Genomic DNA, 16,668 nt, shown 5'->3' with positions numbered 1-16,668 from the left:
CTGTGGCTTCTGGACTTCCAAGGAGCTTCATCGATAGTGCTCAATAGAGAGTAAGAGCACTTCCTCCAGGGTTGACTCTGGAGGAACAGACTCACCTGGTAACTAAGCAGCAGCACTGACCCCCTGCCAAACATAAATTGTGAGCCCATTTTCTCCCATATCAACGAGCAGCAGGTGAGATATTTAAAAAGCCCATCAACACTAAACCAAACCACTGTAAACACCTTTCTTCCCCACACTCTCCCATCTGAGAAGAGAAAGACCAAAACCTACATGACAGGTATCACTTAGTGTGCTACTGGAAACTGTCCAGTGAATGTACTGCAAGAAATACAAATGTGTCCTTTAGACTGGAATCACAGTAATTTTGGTAGGAAGTGGTCTCTACAAGTCTTTAATCCAAAATAGGACTAACTCTGAGTTTCTATCAGGTTGGTGCAAGCCCTGTCCGGTCAAATTTTCAGTATTTCCATCTCTGGACTCCTGTTCCAGTGTTTGTTCATCTCCTTTGAAGAATTTTTTCTTTACATTCAAACAAAATTTCCTTTGATGCAACTTGTTTCCATTGCCTCTCACCTTCTTGCTGTGTGCCTCCACAAAAAGCCTGGCTCTGTCTTCTCTGTACCAACTCATCATGTTTTTGAAGACAGCAATGACACTTCCCCTTCACCATCTCTTGTTCAGGCTGAACAAACATCCCACTCACCTCTCCTGGAGCACCATGTGCTCCAGTCCTCTTCCACTGGATTCACGGCACTTGGCCAGTGCCGCCCTCATACTAGGGAAACCCAAATGGGACACACTGCTCCAGACAGACACTCCCTCACACTTTCCAAGCAGAAGGGAACAACCACTTTCCTCAACCTGCTGGATAACCCTCTTATTGAACCAATCCTGTGTCAAGACCTGGAGAAGAACAACACTGCACCATGCATATCATGAGAAGTACAGAAGCACAAGGGACTCACTCCCCAAATGATGAGGAGACTGTTCCTTGCTGCTTGGAGAACCTTCTTGCTCAGCCACACCCTTTCCTTTGCAAGTGGTGCTGTCCCCAAGGAGATAAGCTGAGGAATACTAAACTTGGCTGCTAAGGGAAGCACCACACTGGTTTAACTCTGTGACTTAACATAGACTGGGTTGCTGTTAGCAAAGGGCTTCAAAACAAGGGGTAAGGAGATGAAATGAATATTTACAAACACTGCTTTGAGTCTCTTGCTCAGCCATTGTGGGGGAGCTAGAAGAACAGCTAGATTTCCCTTATCTCTACAGCCACATACTCACAGGGTAAGGCTTTGTGTCATTAAGTGTGCAGTTTAATATAATGGTTTTATGGTAATGCACTTGCATGATCTTTTCTTACATAAAGCCACTAGTTACTTCCATGCCAAACACCATAACCCATGGTACATATCTGGAGATAAAATGACACCTCCTTTCTTCTGCTGGGGCTGGGAACCTCGTAGGGAAAGTAAATTACCCATACATGGCTAATAGTCATGCTATAATCATTTTGAAAAGGATCAGAGGCTACAACGTCCAGCAAAGCCTTGATTGAGCTAAAATTGATTTAAAGGGCTTTCTTAAATGACAATCTCCATCAGAACTCCTAAATTCATCCTTTAGAAGTTGGTGAATTCTATTTGCAGGTTAAATGAAGAAAGATTAAATGGAATTGATCATAAGAAGTGTTATATTCAGCACTTTCAAAGGGTAGATCTATGTTAGTAACAGGACAAATACACACTCCAGGGTTCAGGATGCTTTAATTTCTCTGACCTACTAATTCGAAGAGGCTTTTCAGGACCATAACTGAGTGCATAGCAGGACCCTAAGCACAGAAACACCAGGACCTCTCTAAGTTGTACCATTCTCGATTACTTCTCTCCAAGCCTTTGGGAAATAGTTGAGTTCTCAGATCCCCACGGTACATTTTGGTTCCTCGTGGGCCCAGCTGAGCATTCCCCTGGCTGGACATTCATCATGCACCGCTGACACACAACAGCTGCATCTGTTGTGCCTTTAACTTGCTGGGGTTGGGAAGGATATTGCTGTTTCTAGCTCAGACCATACCAGCACACAGTGTGGGTGGACCAACATACTCCCAGGAGGAGATGCAGTTGCACAGCCTCCAAAATTCATGCCATTCTCTCAGTAACACTTGCATATTGCCCAGAACCACAGCCCAAGTTAAAACATTTCTGACTTGCAATTCACTTTGCAGGTGCATGTGACAGATATAACTCGTGCAATTTGTACAGAGCATTCTAAAATACCTTTGGTTTTGCTCAACAAAGAAGATATATGTACAAGTGTACATTTCAAGACAGAAATACTGGAATTTAGACACATTTCCTTAGCCACTTTGGGATGTTTCTTAAAATGCAAGGCTTCTGTTCTGAACTTTGGAATCTCTTTACATCTATTTAACTTTCCTACATAATGATTCATCCCACAACTGAATATATTCTGCTACAAAAAGACAATTCCTTCCCTGTTCCTCCCAAATCATTTTATCTCATTAAGTTTCTCCAGGTTTTGTATCTCTTGACCAACATTCATTTCCTTTTTTAACGTCTGCTATTTTCCGATCTTACCATAGCTTCTCCCTGAAGCTTAACAGGTTAAACACTTCCCTGTTACACCAAATACTCTAAATTTCAGTCCCTGTAGTGTTCTAGTAAGTGAAGTTTGGGTCTTTAACTAAAGATAAGACAGAAGAAAGGGTTTTTTTCCACTTCCACCAATTTTCATAGTACAGCTACTATTCACCTGCATTACAGTTTTTAACAACCAGCTATTACCTAAAGTGCAGGAGGGACTGAAGAGTGAGGACAGGGGATATTACTGAAACATCTCACAGCACTTCACACTGAGAGCTTCACAACGACATCTGGAGATTATAGGTTTGGGACAGAGAGATTCTTAGGGTAAAAATCTCTAGAGAAACCTGAGATGGCAAATATCTACAGGTTCCATTGACCATGCTGGCAATTAAATGGTTTTCCCAGTAAATAGCAGCTTGGTCAGAGCCCAGGCAGAGCCAGTGTGAGAGCTGGAGGGAGAAGTCGCAGTTTCCAGGCTCTGCTTCTGTGCCAGCCTTTACCACCTCCACCTCCACCATTACACCAAGACGATCTCACTGGGAGCACAGCTTAGCAAGGCAGGACTGCCAATCCCCAATTTGTTCATTTAATCTCATCAGGTGATTTCTTGGAAGCTATTTGGGGAGCATCTCCGTTCAGAATAAAGTAGCAGACAATGGCTTCTCAGAAAAGAGCACACAAACAACCTCGCAGGTTCAGAGTACAAATCAAAGAATCTGATGCCCACAGATATATGCAATATATGCACGTATTATAAAAGTTGGGATTTAAAATCCAGTTTCACAATTTGGTGAAGAGATGAAGGGGTTTGACTCAGTTATTTTTAATGCCTCCAGACAGCAGTATTGCTACCCAGATACTCAATCCTCCTTCTGTCAGAAGATGCCGTGTTCCCATTTGCATTCAATTTTGATCTCTCCCAGACTTCTCATATCTCTCTGAATTTCAGGCTTTGGCTGAGAGCATTACAGAGAAAAAGGGATAAGCCATGCCACTCTCTTCCTATTCTGCATTTCCCCAAACACAAATGTGTTCAGATCAAAGCCTGTGACACAGGCACAGCTCATTCCTACACTATGAAGAATACCACTTCGTTTCAGGCTTGGATAAAAAGCCAATGCATTGCACAATTCCAAACTGTAAAGGCTTTGCCTCTCCTCTTTCTTTTGGCTTAGTGACTTCACCTCTTTTCCATTCTCACCTTCTCTCTCACACATACACCTTGCAGCTGGCAGCTACCCAAAATATAAAATAAAATATAAACTGAGGCTTAGGAGCCAGATGGAGACTTCACAGAAATAACTTCAGAGGAAAGCAAAGGGGAAGACAGCCAATGCTTCTAGGACCAGTACAGAGATTTCTAAGCAAGCAGCTGCTTGAGAAGGCAGCTTGTACTTTTTGTGGGAACACCCACACTGCCTGCTATCTTATGTATGCTTTTCCATCATTTCTTATTCATTAATACTGCTGGTTTAAATGCCACAGTCCACTGCTTGTTCTCCTTCCCAGGCAAGAAGATTCACATGGAAGGATGACAGTGCTGCAAGTGCCACTCTCAGAAACAAAGCATCGCTATTTTGAAATTAAATGGTTAAACTGCATCAAACACAACACAGAGCTGTATAAAATGTGTCTGAAGAACTGAGTCTACACAGACTTCAGCCATTTATGGACTGACTGCCCAGAGTGAGTTTTCTTGGTTTCAAGAATATACCTAAATTATAATACTGTTTGAATAGGGACTTGATTTGTTACAGCCAAGTATCTGCAAACCTCAGCAGAATAATAATTGAAAAAGAATGCTGAGCTATTCCAGTGGTTTTATTGCACATTTGAGGGCAAAAACCTCAGGACACACTATATCAAAGAGGAAAAAAATATCTAATTTATAAGGAAAGCCTTGGGGGTGGGGGGTGGGATGGTGGTTTTACAGAATGGGTTTACATGAGATTAACTATGAATTACCACAAGCTACACAGAAAGCAAAGTGGTTCACTTTCAAGTACCATGGCATAGTATTTATATACTTAAAATGCATGTCCTGCCTCATGGACAGCAGGCAAGATCTTTCACTGGCTGTTCAGTCTCTCAAACAGCTCTGCTCATTCTGCAGAGATCTAGGAATAATCTGTGGAAACATGCACAGGGTCTGCATCATCAATCACATCTGTCACATCCCCTCGGGCCCTGGAAATGGCTGTCAGTGAGCCCTTGGGATACCCAGGTCTGGAAAGGCTGCAAAGCAGCACTGATTTAAGACAGCCAGGACCAGGGATGCAAGCTAAGAGCAGGCCATGGTTAGCCAGCACCCTCTATAACAGAGCTTCACATAAGGGCACATGCACAAAGCATGAGAGATTACAGTTCCTCCCTGTCTGATATGATTAAAGTAGCTTTAAAAACACATGTGGTAGGGTGCAATAAGGCATTAGGATTCTTCAGACTGAATCTAAAGAGAAGATGGTCATGCTCTTCATCCTCAGCTTTCAGTGAGTATTAACACTTGTTAGAGAAAAGCTTGAGAGTGAAGCTCAGCAGAACTCCAGAGCTGAGCTTAGAGGTGTCTTGGTTAGAGGCTTTGGGACGATCCAATCAACTGGCTTTGGCTGCTAAAGTGCAGGTAAACCTCTATTCCTATCTAGTGATGAAATTCCAATACTAAAATGAAAGGATTAAGTAACTGTCCTGACAGAATCGTGCTTTTAGGAGCGCTCTATCCTCGATCTGTCACCACTCAAAAGGCAGTTTAACTTGAAGCTCATAAAGGACAGAAGTCCTCCACTGAACAAGCCAACTTCTGTCCTGTAATATTCAATTTTCTAGGATCCAGCTGGCACCCTCTACAAGGCCCTTGCCACTCCAAGCTACAAACACAGCCTTTGGGATTCTGACCTGGGTGGATTTACACTGCTCACTGACTTCAGCAGAGCTGCACCAGCTGACAAAACTTGTAGCCCGGGTATTGCCTTAGGGATGAGAAAACAACCGAGGTTTGCACTGAACCAGCATTTTTCAGCTCTTTATTCAGTCTGTCTGCAAAATATCCAGCCTTGATCCTTCAGGTTTACCACAAGCCAGGACTTGGAATTTTTGTGGCAGTTCTCATTAAAATTGGGCAATGACCACTTAGCCTATTTCTATGGGCAAAACAGAGAAGTTGTGGTTATTCCAGATATGAACTTACTTTTTTCCCCTCATATACTGTGGGTTTCTTGATAGAAGGTTACATCAAGAAGCTTTCTGTTTAATTCCATGTTTTCTGTTTGGATAATCACACTTCATTTCACGAGGATTCTGTAACTCTGATCATGTGCCTGTAAGGCTTTTTTTGAGCACATAAAATGATACACTTAAATTTGATTGCTAGACTAAAGAAAAAGACTTGGTGCAATTCCTGATAGATCAAAGAATCTCCAAATCTTCTAAGTGAATGTGTGGTTTCTCAATTATCTCCAAGTGTTCAGGTGACCATAGCAGTCTATGTTACAGACTCATGACAGTTATAGCTCTATATATATATATCCCTAGGTATGGATATATCTATGAGATAGATGATATCCTGAGAAAGAATCATTAGACCTCAGTTTCCCCCTAAATCATCAGAGTCAGCAGGGGATTGGTTTTACTGATGGCACTCTGACAGCTATGAAAAGAGGTGAGCACAGTGTAACAAGCATGAGAAAATTCCTACAACATTTATGCAGGAAACCATTAACTCTGAGTTCAATGTCTGGGTTTTTAAGGTATGTTTTAAATAACAGTTTCCTCTCCGCATCTGATCCTATGAGAAAGACCCTTTCTGTATATAGGACAGCAGAGTGTGTTGCCATGGAAATTATTATGATCTACTTAAATTCAACAAATCCAGCCTTATGGGGTATATTCCCTGGAGTATCTCAATTTAATTATTAATGTTCTTTATAAACAGCAACATCCTTCTGCTTTGACTGAAATCCTTATAAGCAGAATGAAAACAATAAACCTGGAAAGCAGTGTCCTTTGTTCAGCTGCAAAACAGGTACAATTAAACCAGGGTAAAAGCAAGCAGCCTCCAAGCTACCCTGTCAATGTGCTTCAACTCAGACCCAGATGGATCATCTGGTAGGGGGAAAGTCTCATTCAGTGCCTGTGTCCATTATGCCCTTGGCCTCTCTGCTGTGATCTCCAGCAAAAAACACCAGCTAGGATAGAGGGCTTTTTTGCAGAGAGACATGTTTAGTGGAATAGAAACACTGACCCATCAACTTACTTCCGTAGAACCACCTGTCTTGTGCTCCTTTTCCAGTCTAACCTCTCAATCTTCTCCCATGAAATATGTGACTAAACCCAAAGCCTTTCAGCCTCAGGGCAGCTCCAGCATCCGTCTCTCTCCTTCACGTCACCATGAATTCTGCAGGTAGGTTTTAGGAGCCAGATGGTGTTATTCAGGCTGATTTAACACTGGGGATAGTTTCTTGTGGATCACATAATATGGGTGGCTCACAGGTCCAAGTTTAGACATGCACAGAACATGTTCTCCCAAGTCCCCACCAGAAGAGATAGCAGGATGAGCAGAACCCTTCCATGAGCAGGATGAGGCTCAAGAACCTCAAGCTGCTTATCCAGAGAAGAGCCTAAGGCAGAGCATGGCCCAGAGCAATCCTGTGCGAACTGCCTGAGGCAGAACAGCAACCTCATCACTAGGACTGTTTGCTGTGACCTGCAGCCTGGGAGAGCTGCTCTCCCCAATGCTCACAGCAAGTGTCAGAGCACTGGGGCTGAAGACATCAAGACAAAGGTGACCATGAAATATTGTGATGACCGGAGAAGCTCATCTTCCTATCATTGCTCTGTTCTTTGCCTTCATCAGGTGTTCCCATTTATCCTCCCTGGAAGGGTGTTCTTAAAATGCCACCCAAGATTCCTGCTTTCACTCCACCATGAGTGCTCCTCAGGGACTGACAGTCAGGAGAGCTCTGCCACAAACATGCCAGAGCATCCCTGGACTTTTGACCTTCTACTTGCAAATTTCAGCTCAAAACTCATATTTACCTTGCCCCTCCAATTCTGATCCAGAGAATGTGCCTCATGTCCACATCAGGGTCTATCACATGTAAAACATAACTGGTAGCTTAGATGGACAGAAGTTATCACTAAGACTACTTTAAAGGTACCAAATTAAGAAAGAATAAATAACCTGCCCTCTTCCCACAGGGAATTTACAGCACTGCTGAACCCAGGCTCTTGGTGTTCTCATAAAAAATCTGCCCTTTCCTTGTATGAGGTTGGTTATTGATCATAAGCCTCCCTTCAAAACATGAGGCCAGAAATGTCTGGCAGTTTTTGGCTTTCCTCTGTAAACACTTACTTAGAAGCTGGAAGCAAGAAATAGAACAAATGAGCTCAACTGAGCTGAATGAAAGGAAGCAGCAGTATGAACTCAACAGAAGTGTTTCTTGTGTAGGAGCTGCAACTGTTTGTTGATGCTGATAGCACTGCATTGCCTGGTAGACTCACAGGCAGGCTACACACATTGCTCTGGCATCCCTGGGACCCATCCAAAAAGGCACAAAATTCCAGACATGAGGGGCATTCTTTGTAGCTCCTCACAAATAGGTTCTTCAATACTGGTTTTGTTGTCCTGTAAAATCTGCCATTTTGGAAACCAAAATATTACCATGGGCTCCATAAGAGAAAAAGGGGAAAGAGAGACTGCAGCTTTATTGACCTATGGATTGATTCCTTCTTTGAAACTGGATGTTTATTTATTAGCAATTAGTGCATTAGCAGTAAGGGACGCAGCAAGTAGCATTTGAAGGAACAAGCCTTTCCTAAGCGTGACACCAGCTGTCCCCGTCACTGCCAAGAGTAAATCTCCAACTTGACACCTAATCCTCTGCCCCCATATAAATGTGCATCCCCTCTGAAACATAATCCCTGCTCTTCATTTCTACTTACTGTACAACCAGCTTCTCTCCTTCTTCGGTGCCATCCTTGCCCTTCTTCTGGCTCTGTACTGCTTTTACCAGCCTGCAGGTCGCTGCTTTACCACGCAGAGCAAATAAAAATCCCTTGTCCTCCCCTTCTCTTGCAAAATGTGACTACAAGAAACAAAAAGCAGGGCACTCTGCCAAGGAGTTATGCCTGTTCCGAGGCTCATATCAAATGATGAAGTGGTTCTGTGTACAAAGTTTGGGAAAGTACCACCCATGTTTCTAGCTCTGGAATGGCATTCCAGGTCTGGAGTGTCTTCCCAAGTCCTGCCTGTGGAATGAGCAGGCATGTCCCGTTATCTCAGTCATTCTCTTCAGAAGCACACAAGTTATGGGAAGATAAAACACAGTTTTCATTTTGTCACTTCTTCTAGCTCCTTCTCACCACTCTGCTCACCACCTGTTTTGCCTGTATTTCATTCATTTAGATTTGGAGCTCCTCAGAGCAGGAATCTTGTCTTACTACATGCATGTGAAATGCCAGAAAAGAGCATGGAGACTGTACCAGTAATGGTGTCACAGAACTATTATGAAAGAGCACAGGATCAGCCTCATAAATGATTCACCCAGAAGGCAGAGTCGTATGTATTCAGACCTTATTTATTTTTCTATTACTAAGAACTTAGGAGAACCAACTAGAGACTAACCACCACTGTCTAGGTGCTGTAAAATAAAAAATACTGAGACTTGCTGCCCAAAAGAGTTTGCAATCTAAGTAGCATACCAGTGATAACAAAAGTATGTGGCACCTTCCCCTGCAAAAAGCAGCACGGGATTAACTTCAACAACACAGGTGATTTAAGTGAGATTTTGCCATATGAGTGTTTTGCTTGCAAAGAGCCCAATTACATGGATGCATCCTTCCATTAGCCATTTCACCTCACAAGACCTATCTGAAATCTGAGTGGCCCTGATCAAGTCAAGTGGACAAGTCAACAGAAGGAACTCTAGACTCAGATTCTTAATGCCTAATGAGGACATAGAAGGAATTTTGTCATACAAAGGTTTTATAGCAACCCAAACTGGCCAGTACTTCTGCAGCACTCAGGTCTTCATCCATCTTTCTGATTAGCCTGAAAGTTCCCAAGATACCATCCCTGTCTGCTGAGAACACGGAAGCAGAAAGGCGAATGCAGTGCTCAGTACTCAGAGGCAACTGCTCAAGTAGGAGGCACAATTGTACATCCTCCTTTGTCCCATCTGTACCAAGCATCTCCCCTTGACCCAACAGCTCCCTGTGCAACACACTGCCTCTTTGAATTGAAGCTCCTTGGAGATGCCAGTTTCCCTCTCAATTGCAGTAAGAACATGGTAGAATGTTTCTCAACCTTTCCTAATCACTGGACCACCCAAACCTGTAAAAGGAACTCAAAGCTCTTTTTGCACTGTTGCTTAAGGAGAGATGATGAATATTAAGTCACACAGAACTGGTAAAATGTCAAAATATTAATATTTTACAAAACTTCAATTCAGTAGATATAATTACAAAACTTGTAACTAAAAAAATAAAAAACTGTGTCTCCTCTTTACATCAGTCAGTACATAATTGCCTGTATAAGGGTTTCCCTTTCAGAGCTGACACATTTCCATGGACTGTCTGATGTTTTGTGGACTGCCAGTCATCTGTGCACCACAGGTTGAGTACCTTGGATATAAATCTCGCTGCTGGGACCAGGAAACCAATTTTAGGCAGTGTAATGCCTGACTTAGTCGCCTGAATTAGACAGTCTGGCTGTTGCATCCTACTGTCTTTGACACCGAGGATCTGGAAGGGAATAGGTGATCATTCAAAATACTTCAGCCTTTGGTTGTTTAACTGCTTTAGGCAGCACGTATTTAAGTCTGTAGGTTTGCTCTATCCCTCTCACACCCGCCACAAATCCATAAAAAGAATCACAAACACGTTTCCAAATTCCCTTCATCAGACTCCCTTTTATTAATTTATTGACCAAGGAGCCTGGAGGAAATATATTACCTTGTTACTACAGATTTTCTGTGGAATATTGGACACATCATTTGATCTCCCTGTGCCGCAGTGCACTTACCAGTACAATGGCAGTAAAAACCATTTTGATGATCCAACACTAAATTAATCCTTCTAAGTGCTTTAATACAGTGAATGGAAAGGGTCCCACAAGGGCAAAATACTGTACTAAGGCAGCTGCGAAGATCAAGCCCCTTGGCTATATTCCATGACTTCCAGTTTGGTACAATGTCCTTCCTTACCACACCAGGACCAGCAGGATCTGTGATATGCACACAAGCAAACCTCCCCCTTTGGGGCCAGGAGCATTTCCAGCACATCTGTGCTTGGGCAGGAAAATCTGGGTCACGGCTGCCAGAGCAGGAGGCAGAGCTGTCCCCTGCAGCGTGATCACAGGGTCACATTTCACACCAAGGGCACGGCAAATGTCGCACCTGCGCTGGGCGCTGCTCTGTCACTTACTGTCACCAACAGGTTCTGCCCCCTCAGCAGAGACAGAGGCTGCAGCAGAGATGCACGTGGTGGATGGAGCCACAGAGACCACGTGTTCATCACGTGAAGGACAGCAGCAGTGCAAGGCTGCAGCACGTTTTGGAGGGGTTACATCACTGTTTGTATAGTGAAGTTTTTGTAGCAAACTCTGCAGGTATGGCAAGTGGGCTGCTCTTCACACTTCCCAGCTCCAGAGCACCTGAGTCTACTGCAAACTTATCCTACAGCCTTAGCCAAGAGCTCAAGCCACACTTTGGGTCCTTTGCTGTATTTTCAGATAATTTTACATTGCTGCTGTGAGGCCTTTACAGAGCAGCAAATACCTCAATCCTTCACCTCACCTGCCAGCACCAAATAAATAAAGCAGCCTGTAAAGAAAGGACCTTCACATATATGACACATATCAACTGAAACACTAATGCTGACATATCAATAACCAACAGCTTGGGGCTGGGCTGTGCTTTCATGAGGGCAGCCCTCGCCTGCTTGAGTGGATCCTGTCTCTGCCTCTCATAAAGAAGACACAAATTATCATTTCCTACCATCAGATAATATCTATGATACAACTTTTCGGGTTCTGTTTCATTCATAAATTTCTTCAGGCTTCCCATACACATGAAAAGCAGGAGGAGGAAAGATCTGCTAAGTTTCTCTAAAATGGAAATTCCTTACTGATGTAAAGATTAAATCTGTGTCTGACTCAGTAGCACTATGGATTGACACCAGCTGAGGATGGGGGTGGTCGATCTCACACACCCTTGCTAAAACAGCATCACAGTAACCAAGAAAGAGAAAGCTGACAAATTGTGACAGGGAAGGGAATTTCACTTATCAGTTTAAAGAATTCTTTGGTTTCTCTTTGATTTTGTTCAGATCTACCTACTTCCAGGGACAGCTGGAAGAAAGGATGCCATCCTCTTTCACATCAAACCATAAGAGATCAACCAGGCCATTACTGATATTTTGATTTAAAAGGAAACAAATGCAGGCAAAAAAAGCATAATTAAGGCTGTGGGTTTTCACCATTAAGAACATATTTAACCATTTCATAGTAAGTTACTTCTAAGCTTCTCACAGCAGGAATTCAAGTGTTTACGTCACACAGTACCATCTCAACTATTGATGATCTGTCTGATCCAGTCTCATTCCTACTGACATCTCCTTCCTCTGCCACATGTTCCAGAAGGCTTTCAACAAGCAGTGTGATGTGTCTGACTTTCAGAATCTCAGCCAAAACCTGTATTTCTGTTTTGCGTGATCCCAAGCACAAAAAACCAAGTTCCTCATTTCTGAGAAAGGACAGGATTTCCACGCCAATACAACAGGCTGTATTTACATATACCACTTTAAACTCCAAAATGCCTGCAGACAACAGCCAAAAAGTAGAGCAGACCAGTAACCACCTAGGATTGCCAGTGCTGTGCACTGTAACTGAACTGGACAGCAATAATGAAGACAGATCCCAAGCCCTTCTCCTAGAGAGGCCTCCACCACTGGAAGCGAATAGAACCTCCTTTGAAATGAATAACAATAAACTGCAGATGGTAGGACATGCCACTCATCCCTTCTGGTCGGTCTCAGGGAAGATAAATTCAGCACAGTTCATTACACTCCACAGATGAGGAAACCAAGATACAGGTGCTCCAGGATGTCCTTTGAGATGTACTCAGAGATGATGAATAAAAAAGGGGCTGTAATTAATCCACAAGTAATAATGTTATCCTATTCCAGTTATTGTGAGAGACACAGGAAAAAGTAACTCCAAGATGCAACAATCTCAAATACAGTGATCACATATCCCCCTTAGTGGAAAAGCCACCCTGTGAGCCACTACCATGAGGAAAAAAAATTCCAATTGTGTTCTCATTGAGGTCAGTGAAAAATAAACTACCTGGGACGACAAGACAATGAGAACTGAGCTCTTAAAGGAAAAAGATATCCAGGGACGGGATTATCTTTTTGTTTTGCATGTGTACAGTACCTATTGCAGATCCTGAACATAATAAAGTCTTCAGCTTTAACACACAGCTATGGCAGTATAAGATGCTGCTCTGATGTTACGGTTTCTCTTCTGGGGGTTCCCAACACACAGCTCTGCAGGCAGAACAGAACCAGCCAGCACTCTGGAAAGCCCAGACAGTAAAGGTGAAATGAGGTTTGCAGTAAACTGCCTGACTTCCCACTGAAATGGGTGAGAAGTGCTCACAGGCTCTTCTCCTTCAGCAATACTGTAGAAATAGAAATTGCTAGGACAGAGTCAGTAAGAAACAAATTAGAGACAACAGAAGCAGCAAAGCACCCAAGACCCAAAGCAAAGGTTTGCCTTTTCTTTTAAAGCCCTTTCTGTTAGCTGAGTCATATCAGACATAACCCCTGTGGAGATCAGCAGAAGTCATAAGAGCACAAAGCAACATTCACAGTGTGACTAAACCACACCACAGCACTTTCCTCATAATCCTTATCAGCTAACAAGATTTAATGAAAAAAAAAACTAAATAGACAAAAGCAGGCGGGAAAAAAGCACAAGCAGGTGGCCTTTCTACTGGAAGCACAGATATCTGTACTGATGGATCAACTAGTGATTCATAATGAGACAGGGAAAACCAGATTACATAGATTAATCTTTGTCATGATCCTAATCTGCAGACCACTGTACACCAAGGAGTCAGTGATCCACCTAAACTAACCTGAATGGGTGGAGGTCTGTGCTGTGCTGCAGGTGTATCCTGGCCTGGATGTCTGGCCAGTGTTGGGATGTACGTACCCCTTGGATGCAGGATCAACTCGCTCATCACCTGAAATTAAACCACCTGCCTGTCCTTGTTTGCCTTCATCTAAAAGTGTCTCCTGTGAACATCCTTTTCATTTGGCAGTAGAAGTGATGAATAGAAATACCTTTAGAAATAAAAAAGAAAATGCTCTGAGAGCTGAAAAGACAAAAATGTAAGGTATCCTTTCCATAGACAGATCTGCATGGTGTGCTGCATCAGATTGGAGGGCTTTTCCATGTCAGGCAGCCTGGGGTTTCCAGCATCTGATGGAATGTAAGATTACTTATACTCTCCTCTTTTTCTTTGCAATTTTAGCTCTAGTAAATGGTATTTTAAGCAATACTCTATGGAGTCCAAGTTTCTGGCTGGGATCATAACAAATCATCACTTCCTGATGCAAAATACTTGGATGTACAGAGGTATACTAAGCAGTGCAACAGAAGTGGTGACCAAGCTTGGCTTGCCCTAGCTTTCCTTGCAAAATTCTTTTTTAATTATTATTCTGGTTACTAAATTATTAATATTTACACTGCATATACAAATTCTTATTTGCTATTGAAATTGTAGCATAACACATAACTGGTACTGCCTTCTACACAGCTGATTCCATGCTGTGACATGTTATTCAGACAGCATTACCTGTGTGGTCAGGTAATTACCTGAGTGGTCAACTGCTCCCTGTCCTGCCCCTATCAGATCTTCACCCAGTCCATGTGTCTTAGATAAAATGACCTGTGTATAAGTGCATGTGCTGAGACAAGTTAAACTACCATCTCTGTGTAGACATTCTTTGTTCTTGAGCATTAGCTGGGTAACACAATGACAGGGTTTTTTCAAAGTGGGAATTAGTCTAGTAGAGAAGAAAGAAAAGCTGCCTTGGACAATACATGTTATATCTCACATTGCTGGCAGAGATATCTGCACAAGTTATAATGTTCAAATTAAATCTTAATATTTAACACGCTTTCCCAGAAGGAAGTGCAAGCCCAATAATGGCCAGCAACAGCTGCAGCTGAATCCAGATGACAGACCCCCAGCAGCTAAATTCAACTCTTCAGCCCCCCAAAATCTCCATATCTGACAGCCACCCGATGTCTTAATGACCTAGCTAAGATCAAAGTGAGTTTTCCTTTTGATATTTCATTTCATATGGCAAGAGACCTTGAAAATGCTTTCTCAATGCTGGAACTATGCTGATGGTGCAACATCATGGCACGTTTCTTTCAGACAAAGAAAGTGACAGGCCCTCCCAGACCCTCTACAGTAACTTAGGAGCACAACAGATGATCTCCTGAGTCTGCAGATATAGGTATGAAACACGTAAAACTGGTAAATGTTTCATCTGATTCAGCATACTAATCTTGCCCTGCCACATTTCCAGAAGGGAGATCAGTCATTCTGCTGCCCCACCTTAAGCCTGTAATCCCCCTTCCCCGGGAATTTTCCTAGTCGCATCAAAAATGCCCTTTTCTCACTAAACCTCTTCTCAGGTAGGGCAGATGAACATATACCTCGAGCTTGGTCCCTTTTCCCCTGTTGCCTGGGAAGAATTTTCAGGGAATTGCTACCATGTATTTCCACCTAGAGCACTTCCATCCATGGAAAAGCTGTGGGACGAGTGCAAAGAGCCACACGCTTCTCCTTCCAGGCTGACAGGTTAAAGGGAAATCGACACCGTGTTTTGAGAGGGTGGGCGGCAGGTTGCAAAGAAGAAAGGAATATTTGATATATCTTTTGCAGAACAGAGAGGAGAAAGCGGTGGCGGCGGCCGGGAGACCCCGCGGCCGCCTCTCCCACGCCCCCTCGCGAGCCCCCAGCCGCGCCGAGCCCGGTAACAAAGCGCCACTGCCCAAATCCACGTCCATTTTCCCACCCGCGGATGCTCCATTCCCCCTCCCGACCCCGAGCCCGTCCAGTGCCGAGCGCCAGGAGATCCCACCCGCCCTCCTTCTCCGCTGTCACCTTGCGCTGGTACAGCGCGGCCGCGCTTTGCCCTCCACCCATCCAGTGATTTTCCCACGCTGGAAAATCCCGCCTGACCCACCTGCCTCCCCCGCCGGGCAGCCGAGCGCCCCGGCCCCGACAACAACCTGCTAAATTTAGCCCAGCATCCCCAGCAGGGGCGAGCGGTGAGGGCGGCGCGGACACCGCGCACACACACGCGCGGACACGCGGGGCACACGCCGCAGGTGCCGAGCGGCAGCTACTCACACCACTAGCCTGGAGATGATCCATGAGACCATGGCGCTGCCGGGTGCCGCGGGGCTGGCTCTCCCGGCTGGGAGGGCTCGCCCGGTGTGCTCGCCCGCCGCCGGCCGCCGCCCGAGTGCGCGGGGCGGGCGGCTCGGCCATCCGGCCCCGCAGCCTCAGCGCAGCCTCACTGGCGGCGCCGCCCGCAGCCAACGCGCAGCCGGGCCCGGCCGCCCACACTGGGCAGGGCCCGCGGCCGCCCCCCGCGGGAGGAGGAGGAGACCCCCAAGCTCCCCGATGCCGACCCCCGGGCGGGCGGGAGCTGTGGGGTGCGGAGGGGGTCCCTGCCCCACCCATGGCATCGTGCGGGTTACGCGTGAGCTTCAGCACCACCGCAGCCGAGCAGGGCACGAGGGAAACCCTACGGACTGTTCACATCAAAGTAAGGGCAAAGCTAAGGCACGGGCTCTTCGATATATAGAAAGAGACCGATTTCTCCATTTCCTCACACACCCCAAAGTTTCCAGGCACAACTGACAAGGGATTAGCCACACGATCCAGGTGAATTCCCATAGCTGCCAGCAATCTCTCCTCCACATCACTTTTCATTAGGGGGTCTCACGGTTGTCAAGACCGATTTCCATGAGGAACAT

The 16,668-nt window shown here is 44.6% G+C and overlaps 1 protein-coding gene across 11 annotated transcripts in view; it reads right to left on the bottom strand.

Annotated features, from left to right (window-relative positions):
• The window catches only part of REEP1 (receptor accessory protein 1), a 69,445-nt gene extending 53,282 nt beyond the window's left edge, over positions 1–16,163 (bottom strand). For 5 of the 11 annotated variants that reach the window (XM_027691247.1, XM_027691242.1, XM_027691245.1 and 2 more), the window contains exon 1: positions 16,037–16,156. In XM_027691247.1, the coding sequence (XP_027547048.1) occupies positions 16,037–16,068 (32 nt within the window). In that variant the 5' untranslated portion in view covers positions 16,069–16,156. Of the gene's footprint in view, positions 1–16,036 lie in introns of all 11 variants that reach the window. The other 6 variants (XM_027691236.1, XM_027691239.1, XM_027691240.1 and 3 more) reach the window with 3 other exon arrangements.
• Positions 16,164–16,668: the final 505 nt, after the last annotated feature.

Source organism: Neopelma chrysocephalum, unplaced genomic scaffold (genome assembly GCF_003984885.1).
Source record: "Neopelma chrysocephalum unplaced genomic scaffold, ASM398488v2 Primary Assembly neopelma1_83, whole genome shotgun sequence".
In the NCBI taxonomy this organism is placed as follows: domain Eukaryota; kingdom Metazoa; phylum Chordata; class Aves; order Passeriformes; family Pipridae; genus Neopelma; species Neopelma chrysocephalum.
The sequence above is the reverse complement of the archived record's forward strand: the minus strand, read 5'-3'. Positions and strand labels throughout refer to the sequence as shown.